This window comes from Salmo trutta, chromosome 16 (genome assembly GCF_901001165.1).
Source record: "Salmo trutta chromosome 16, fSalTru1.1, whole genome shotgun sequence".
NCBI lineage: Eukaryota > Metazoa > Chordata > Actinopteri > Salmoniformes > Salmonidae > Salmo > Salmo trutta.
The window spans coordinates 18,093,080-18,103,159 of record NC_042972.1 but is presented as its reverse complement, the minus strand read 5'-3'; the positions used below and the strand labels follow the sequence as shown (position 1 = coordinate 18,103,159).

Genomic DNA, 10,080 nt, shown 5'->3' with positions numbered 1-10,080 from the left:
CGTATATTTTGGGTTCTGATGGGGTACTACAGTTGAACTAAGCTCATGAGGCATTTATATTCTTCAAGAATCAATGGGTACATATCATTCATTTATAAGTAAAACATTTTATGTAATAACCGGATATTGCCCCTTTAAGCACTTAAACCCCCTGATTTACTCACACACACACACTGACTTCATTTGAGCTAATATATTTTGTCATAGGCAACGTAACAAAAACATAGGTGAAGAAATAGTTCTTGGCGGGAGGGGCAGGTACTTTCCCACCACAGGGGCAGATTTGACTCATTCTGTTCACAGAAGTATATCTGTTGGGCCACCGTTAACTTTTGGCAATCAAAAATAAGATATTTGCGTTCCAGCAATGCCGCACAAAAAGAGAAGCCATGCCCATCATAAAAAGTCACAGGGGGTGAGTTTTCCGTTTAAATTTCTTGTTGCAGGTTAGGCTACTTTTTCAGTCAACTTTTTAAAATGAAGAGACCTAGACCTAGAAGTGGCCATAACTGTGCAATCGACAAAGCAACGTTCCAACACATGCATGTGTTTGGATGTCCGAAGACTAAGCGCGAGTTTTGCCTCAATTGGCGTCATCTAACTCGTAGCCAGGTAGAGGTCATTGTTACAAAAACTAACTTTGAGAAACGATTTGCTGATATCCTTATGGAAAAGGGAATAGGCTATATTACAAGAATTTGGCTTTGTTTGAGGCTTTTAAAAAAAAACGTGCTTTTGCATGACGCACGAATTGCGCATCCCAAAACACGTATTATGGTTTTGGATGAAAGGCTATGAAAACAGTTTAACACTCGACTGTCAATTGGTTATGCGGAAACGATAGACTCATCGGTTAAACTTATCTAAAAAGACAAAGCTATATGCCGTAGAATAGAAACCTAGCAGTCTCTTGACATCACCACAACCGCCCCATATAGACACTTCGTTTAGGGTAAGATCGTTATCAGTCTACTGTAACATTGTTTGAACATAAGGGAGTGGTTATGTTCCCGAAACGCGTGGGAAATAATTCTGCTTAAAAAAAGACACGGGAAACAGGATAAACTAGAGGCTACACATGTTCGGACAGAGGTATCCGTAGGCTACAGTCGATTCTTCTCATCTTAACTGCTTCTCACCGTTTTTCCCATGGCGTATGCTGCCTATTGGATGAGCCTTGTGAGTATATGGCTATTAGCCAACTATTTGTCATTCAACGTCAAAATTAACATAACATCCTTCAGGCAGTAATATATCTGGGCATGTGTATCTCCATCTGAGGCAGCATTATTTTAGACACTTAAAATAGTTCCACTGTATGAAACAAAACAGCCATTCCAACTATTGTCTTGGTAAAGTTGATGTATTAGTTTACAATGAGTAGTAGAAAACACAAGAAGCCTATTGATGTGAAATAAAGGACATGTTATGTAGCATAAAAAAGGGTTGGGACACATTTCTTGGCAGGCTAGAACATTATTTAGTAGGGTGTGTGACTGTTTAAACATTAGATATGATAAAATACACATTCAGCTGCTGGCACCATTGCTTGGACTTTCAGAGGTATGGAGAGACATTGGTGTTGATCACTTGATTACCTTTAACTCTTATTTGGATAAAACATTACAGCATATCCAGTCTCTGAACATCTCCTGAGTGTGCAAGTTCAAGTTGAGAAAGATTCATTATTTGTTATTTACATATTCACTTACATATATTGGCACATAAGGAGATAATTTGTGTTAATAAAGGTTAAATAAAAAAAATATTTGTGACACCAATATGGCAGTGTCACAGTGTAATTTGGCAGGGCTATGTTAGTTGGCTTGAAGTTGGTTGTTATGACAGGTAAATGCCACTCTTAGAATATAATAAATGGGTATAATAATAATAACAATAATAATATTAATAATAAATGGCATTTAGCAGATGCTTTTATCCGAAGAGACTTAGTCATGCATGCATAGATTTTTCGTATGGGTGGCCCCAGCAGGAATCAAACCGACGATCCTGGCTTTCAAAGAAAATGGAGCACCACTTCATTGGCTTCACAACAATTATGGCTTTACTGAAAGTTAGGGACTTTACTGTAATATCCAAAACAATGCTAGTAACCTATCAGACAACAATAGGTGGAGATGACCACTTCCTTCCCAGACTCAGGTGGTTTTCTGTGGGTGTAACGGAGTGCTCGGGTAGATAGCCAACAACAACAGCAGACCAACAACAGCAGACCTTTCTAACGGTGCAGTTAGTTATTGGATTTCAATTTGAATTTCAACAATCTTCATTGAATTGGAATTTAATTGGAATTAAACAGTTTGGACTGTTTGAATGGAATTGTAAAAACATTTAATCTGTGAAATTCAATTTAATTCAATATTTGTACAATTCCCAGTTAATAGAATTAATGCAGTTAGTATCAAAAATGTACTTCAGGGATTTGTTTTAAATAATTTCAACTTGTATTTATATATTTCCAGTATAGCTTTCTGAACAGGGACATGTGTGTGTCTTTTGCAGCAGAGAACAGCTCCTAGTACCACACTTGGAGAGCAGCAGGTGGATGACAGGCCCTATAATACTCAAGCTGCTGCAGCCTCTAAGGCTCAGGTAAGACCCTTCTAAACAATGTTCACATCATGGTGCGGATACACATGCCAATTACCACTGTTAGTGCAGATGTGGTGCACCCAACTACACTAATGTGATGAATAACTGACTGAGAACTAAAGACCTACAGTGTCGTGAAAAAGTTGTCACGCGGAGCGGAACAGGTGAACCCAAGAGCAGACTCAGACGAGGAGACTGGGATGAGGTAACCAAGGTATTTATTGAAACACAGGGCGAAGATTGAGTGCAGGCCAGGGGAAGCTCAGGCGGTTGCCAGAAACCAGGTGCGGAGGCTGAGGCTGGAGCGAGAGGTGTTGGACCACGGTAAGCAGGTCCAGAGGTGAATCCAAGGGAGCAGTAGAGTGGGGAATCCAGGACAGAGTAGCAGGACTGATGAGAAGTCGGACTGGAGACGGGGACCAGAGTCAGAGCGGGCAGAACTGTAGCAGAGCAGAAAACAGCGTCAGGCAAGGGAAACCAGGAACAACCGGCTAGAAACATGGACTGACTGAGCAGAGATTACGATCTGGCAGTGTGGAAGAGGCAGGACTGAGTATATGTAGAGGTCTTGATTAGGGAACAGGTTGCAGCTGGTGGGGATCTGCTCTGACTCCAGCACACCTGTTGCCACACACACACACACACACACACACACACACACACACACACACACACACACACACACACACAGAGAGAGAGAGTACTGGGGGAGTGGCGGCAGGTCAAGGAGACACAGGATGAGCAGTAGAGGGCATTGTAGGAGCAGATGTGACAGGACAGTGAAGCATTTTTTGTTCTTTTGGCTGTAAACTTATGGGACCAAATACTTAATTTTTTACTGCTTTAATACACATAAATTAATTTGTCCCAATACTTTTGCTCCTCTAAAATGGGGGACCATGAACAAAAAGTGCAACAAATTTGAAGTTTTGGAATGGTTTAGTCAAAGACCAGACCTAATCCTGATTGAGATGTTGTGGCAGGACTTGAAACGAGTATTTCATGCTTGAAAACTCACAAATATCACTGAGTTAAAGCAGTTCTGCATGGATGAGTCAGACAACATCCTCCACAGCGACGTGAAAGACTGATCAACAACTACAGGAAGCGTTTGGTTGGTGCTAAACGTGGCACAACCAGTTATTGAGTGTAAGGGGGCAATTACTTTTTCACACAGGGGCATTGGGTGTTGCATAACTTTGTTTATGAAATAAATGAAATAATTATGCAATTGTTGTGTTATTTGTTCACTCAGGTTCCCTTTATATTGGGTTTTGGTTGAAGATCTGAATTTCAGTATCAAAAATATGCAAAAGTAGAGAAAATTAGAAAAGGGGCAAATACTTTTTAGCCTGGTAGTCAACAGGCAGACTTTCACTCTGGACACTTTATCGCCCTCGAGTGGGGTAAAGAGGCATGTGCTCAGTTACAGGAATGAGTGGGGCAACAGGTGGTCATGCAGGCTGCTAATTTCACCATCCACTTGACTGGATCCCTTTCTTTAGCCATCTCAGTGATTTGATTTCACAAGGCTCTCTGGGACTGTTGTTTTGGTTGTTACTTCTGTAAAAGTTGTTAGTCTAAAGCTGTTATCAAAAACTATTATACTGAACACAAATATAAACGCAACATGCAACAATTTTAAAGATTTTGTTGAGTTACAGTTCATATAAGGAAATCAGTCAATCTAAATAAATAAATTGGGCCCTAATCTATGGATTTCACATGAATGGGCATGGGCGAGGCCATGGGTAGGCCTGGGAGGGCATAGGACAACCCACTGGGGAGCTAGGCCCAGCCAATCAGAATTAGTTTCCCCTACAAAAGGGTTTATTACAGACATAAATACTCCTGTATACATCTGTATTCATTTCTAGCTGAAGGGACTTATGAGGGGACCTGGGGACTTATGACATAGCGTTTGGCAGTGGTTCCAGGTCTGGTGACACGAGCAGTATGGGACTGTGATGAATGACATGTATCTAAATATAGTGAGGAGCCCCACTTCACCCGGGACTCCAGTTACACAGACAGAAACACACAGCCCAGGCCAAGGGAACACAGCCCAGTACAGATGTAGGGTATTAATTTGATCACTCTTTTGTCACAGATAGTTTTCTGCGCATCAGGAAATTCAAATGAGCTTGAAAACCTACAGTTTTCTTTCCGTGCAGGGGCAGTCGAGTCACTCGGATCAGTGCCAGCTGGTAAAAAAAGCACAAGACAGATTATTAATACATGTTCTACTGCTATTGCTGGCCAATAGGTCATGTTTCAGCAACATTCCAATCTACACAAATGCATCCATACACATTAACATGTGGCGTTTTATATAGCTAAATAACACAAGATAGATATTGGTGTCCACTACGACATACAGGTGTCAAGTGTATCCAAAATGCAGCCGTACAGCAGGCTACACCTAAACTATAGCCTACCGTAGCCTATCAAAACAAATTACACACAGGCCTATACTATCAGATGTAAGACAAGATGACATTGAGAATAGTGAGGTAGCCTACAGAATGGAGCGCAATGCCGCATGAAAGACTTGCTTTGAAAAATAACAAAATTGACTTGACTTAGTTCCACATTTTAAATATGGACAGTACAGGGATATTTTACCCCCGATCTTGATAAGAAATGACCATACCAGACACTTTTATTTTAAAGACAGTTGTATTTAATGGATAGCATATATAGGAAACAAATAAAATAATAACAGTAGGCTACACCAACATTAGTTTCATTCATACAATGTGTTGGGTAAATTGCCACAGTAGATTTGCCCTGGTAAACAAGGAAATACTTTATTTATATTGTAAGGAATGCTTGTCAAATAGATAAATCATCCTTAGTCTGTTCCAAAATAACTAACTTGTTCCGATGATAATACCAACCAGAGGGCGAACATATCTTGAAAGACTTTTGATGCAAGCAAGACTAACACAGACAGCATCTTGTAGGGATCAGTAATGAGGTGACCAATGATGTTTGCAATTGAGATCAGCTGTGCCGGTGAATTTATCGCGTATTGATGGTTTAACAAGACATCAGCTGGCGTTATTCTAGTGCCATCGATAGTTGCAATATCCCCTTTGTTATTAGATCATATTCCAATTCATTCTGTAGGCCAGCCATTAGCCTATCCATTGTCAAACAATGAAAGGTGTGAAAAACAATAATCGGCTACTGTTTGTGTTTCCCTGGCCGAGTTGATAAGCTGATTTGGGCAATCAGGTGATTGACTGCTGTACTTTCAGTTTGATGCCGGCATTTGATGTCATCCTTGTGGAATGAAAGCCTGTATTATGAGGCTTTAATAATTAATTTTATAAAGCTGTCAAGATATTTGTGCATTTGAGCTTATCCAAAAACCATTTTGTTGATCTTAGATTGGAACCCATGTCGACTCTGGCATATGTGTGCGCACTGAGGCCACCAATAATGTATTCTGCTTATTGCTTGCCTTAAACATATACTGAAAATAAATATAAACGCAGCATGTAAAGTGTTAGTCCCATTTTCATGAGCTGAAATAAAAGATCCCAGAAATATTCCATACGCACAAAAAGCATATTTCACTGAAATCTGAAGCTGATTAAACAGCATGATCACTACACAGGTGCACCTTGTGCTGGGGACAATAAAAATCACACAACACAATGTCACAGATGTCTCAAGTTTTGAGGGAGCGTGCAATTGGCATGCTGACTGCAGGAATGTCCAACAGAGTTGTTGGCAGAGAATTTAATGTTAATTTCTTTTTCATAAGCCGTCTCCAACGTCATTTTAGAGAATTTGGCAGTACATCCACTAGCCTCACAACCACAGACCACATGTAACTAAGCCAGTCCAGGGCGTCCACATCTGGCTTTTTCAAGTGTGTGAACGTCTGAGAAGGGGGTGGGGGGGTGGGGCTGATTGATATTTCTGTCTGTAATAAAGCCCTTTTGTGGGGAAAAACAAATTCTGATTGGCTGGGCCTGGCTCCCCAGTGGGTGGACCTGGCTCCCAAGTGGATGGGCCTATGCCCTCCCAGACCTACCCATGGCTGCACCCCTGTGAAATCCATAGATTAGGGCCAAATTCATTTATTTTCTATTGACTGATTTCCCTGTAACTCAGTAAAATCTTTGAAATTGTTGCATGTTGTGTTTACATTTTTGTTCAGTATATAAAACAATAATAATAGAAAAATGCATCTACCCCCTACAATTATGTCAATTTATTATAATCCACATGAGAATTCACACGAGACGGGCAATAGCCTGCATGTAGCCTACATAGGCTACTTGAACTGACGCCCCAGTGGACCTGCTGTCTAAGGTACAATGTAGGAAGCTATGGTACTACATTGTATACAAACACCGCTTCCAACTGCCCCATGGCGGCAATTCAAAATATTTATTCAGATATTCAAGTCCTCCTGCTGCAGGATTATTTTCCTCCTGCAACAAAATGCGTCAAATTGAGAACCGACATCTGTGCTCTCATGAGATGGTTGAACCTGTCACGCCCTGATCTGCTTCACCTGTTCTTGTGATTGTCTCCACCCCCTCCAGGTGTCGCTTATTTTCCCCAGTATATTTATCCCTGTTTCCTGTCTCTCTGTGCTGGTTCGTCTTGTATGTTTTCAAGTCAACCAGTGTGTTTTCCCGTGCTCCTGGTTTCTATTTTCTTTTTCTTGTCTTCCTGGTTTTGACCCTTGCCTGTTTTTTCTGGACTTCGTACCCGCCTGCCTGACCCTTCTGCCTGCCCTGACATCGAGCCTGTCTGCCACTCTTGACCTCTCTGACACAGAATCTGGTTTTGACCTTTTGCCTGTCCACGACCATTCTCTTGACTACTCCTTTTGGATTATAAATAAACTACAAAGACCCTAACCATCTGCCTCCTGTGTCTGCATCTGGGTCTCGCCTTGTGCCCTTAGTACGAACTGGCCATGACAGACCCAGCAGACTTGGACCAGCTCCGCCATACTGTCTCACTATTGGGAGACATGAGGAGCTGTTACAGGACCTTCTGGAAGGGCTCCTTCCTTCACGGAACGCCATGACCAAGGGTTTAGGGAGATTATGGAGAAAATCAGGGCGTTAGCTCAGAGGCTGCCTGCTACCTCTGAGAAAGCCCAACCACCCAGTAATTTGTTTTCCCTATTAGTGGTGAGCTTGCACAGCCTACCCCGGCTCCCCGAGAACCCCGCTTACCACCTCCGGAGCGATATTCTGGAGATCCTGGTACCTGCTGGGGTTTTCTTGCTCAGTGCTCTCATATTTTTGAGCTACAGCCATCTTCGTTTCCTTCAGCCCGATCTAAGATAGCGTATGTTATTACACTAATGTCGGGAAGGACGCTCTCCTGGGTTACGGCCGTTTGGGAGCAACAATCCGCCATTTGTTGTCATCTAGAGAATTTCATGGCAGAAGTGAGGAAGGTATCCGGGAGAGAGGCGGCCAGTGAACTTCTTGCATTACGTCAACTCCCGTAGTGTGGCAGACTACGCAGTTGATTTTCACACGTTGGCCGTCGAAAGTGCCTGGAATCCGGAGTCTCTTTTCCATACCTTTCTTCACAGACTATCTGAGGTGGTGAAAGATGCGCTAGCTGCTCGGAACTACCAGTGGACCTCAATTCCCTCATTGCCCTCACCATTAGAATTGATGGACGCCTAAGGGAACGCAGGAGTGAGAGGTCTGGTCTCGGGCACACTAGTTAATCCGCAGTGGCTCGCTCACCTCTGAGGGAACCCGGAAGTCCCCGAGGATGGGTGTTTCCGAGAGGATCCGAAGCCACCCAAGCTCCCTCGAGAATCATCGACGACGGTTGAGTCGGATACACCAGAACCTATGCAACTGGGAAGAGCTAGATTATCGCCTAGGGAACATTCACGTAGGCTAAGCTCCAGTCTGTGCTGCGGGGCATTTCATTGCTACCTGTCCAGTGAGGAGACCTAGACCATTAGTAGGTACAAGTACTCTGGTGAGTCAGACTGGGAATTCCCTAATTCCTATTTGGAATATCGCAGCCAAGCGCATTAACTCTAGGCAGTCCTGGTGGGCTCTGTTATTCACTAGGTTTAATTGCACCATCTCCTACAGCCCAGGGTTAAAAAATGTGAAGGCGGACACACTTTCCCGTCTGTACAGTTCCGCTGCCACACCCTCGGAATCAGAGACCAATCTCCCTGCCTCATGTTTGGCGGCTGCGTATTGAGGCTCTGTTTCGCAAAGCACAACATTCCCAGCCGGACTCTGGGGAGGCCTGACTAACCGGATGTTAGTTCCTGATTCGGTCCCAAGTCCTGGAATGTGCTCACTCCTCCAGGCTTACCTGTCATCCTGGTGCTCGTCGTACCCTGGCTTTTCTCCGACAGCACTTCTTGGGGGCCCACCATGGCTCCTGATGTCTCAGCCTTTGTCGCCGCATGCATGGTGTGTGCCCAAAGCAAGACTCCGCGGCAAGCTCCGTCTGGTCTCCGTCAGCCACTTCCTGTTCCTCATTGCCCCTGGTCCCATATTTCCCTGGATTTTGTCACTGGGCTTCCTCTGTCAGTCTGTATGTGTATTTAGTTGTCATGCTAGTGAGGGCCGAGAATCCACTCTCAAATAGGTACGTGGTTGCAAAGGGGATCAGTGTCTTAACAGTGCGATTTGCCAAGGCAGGATATTCTGAGCGGAGCCCAATCTGGCAGTGGCTTCTGATAAAATTTTCACAGAGCCGCTTGTTGCAATTTCAATGAGGCTCTCTTGTTCAGATATCGGTAAGTGGATTGGAGGCAGGGCATGAAAGGGATAACAAATCCAGTTTTGGGAAAGTACCTGCGTAATTGCGCACACAACTCACTAAGGTGCTTCGCTTTATCATATTTGACATTGTCTGTAAGGTTGAGTTCATTTGCACACAAAAAATCATACAATGATGGAAAGACCTGTGTGTTGTCCTTGTTAATGCAGACAGAGAAGAGCTCCAACTTCTTAATCATAGCCTCAATTTTGTTCCCCACATTGAATATAGTTGCGGAGAGTCCCTGTAATCCTATATTCGGATCATTCAGGCGAGAAAAAACATCACCCAGATAGGCCAGTCGTATGAGAAACTCGTCATCATGCAAGCAGTCAGACAAGTGAAAATCATGGTCAGTAAAAAAAAAAGTAGGCTCGTCTCTCAATTCAAAAAAACGTGTCAATACTTTGCCACTTGATAACCAGCGCAATTCTGTATGTTGTAAAAGCGTTATGTGGTCACTGCCCATATTGCATAGTGCAGAAAATACACGAGAGTTCAGGGGCCTTGCTTTAACAAAGTTAAAAATTTTCACTGTAGTGTCCAAAACGTCTTTCAAGCTGTCAGGCATTCCCTTGGCAGCAAGAGCCTCTCGGTGGATTTGCTTGCACGCGTTACCACTCCACTATGTCTCCTTGTCTTGGTTTTTGCACCATCAGTACAGATACCAACATAAGCAGC

General features: G+C 43.2%; 1 protein-coding gene across 5 annotated transcripts in view; it reads left to right on the top strand.

The window, feature by feature from the left end:
- Positions 1 to 274: 274 nt before the first annotated feature.
- The window catches only part of cast (calpastatin), an 82,351-nt gene continuing 72,545 nt past the window's right edge, over positions 275 to 10,080 (top strand). The window contains exons 1-2 of one of the 5 annotated variants that reach the window (XM_029693216.1): positions 275 to 415; positions 2,527 to 2,613. In XM_029693216.1, the coding sequence (XP_029549076.1) occupies positions 368 to 415; positions 2,527 to 2,613 (135 nt within the window). In that variant the 5' untranslated portion in view covers positions 275 to 367. Of the gene's footprint in view, positions 416 to 1,134; positions 1,180 to 2,523; positions 2,614 to 10,080 lie in introns of those variants that run through there. The other 4 variants (XM_029693214.1, XM_029693219.1, XM_029693217.1 and 1 more) reach the window with 4 other exon arrangements.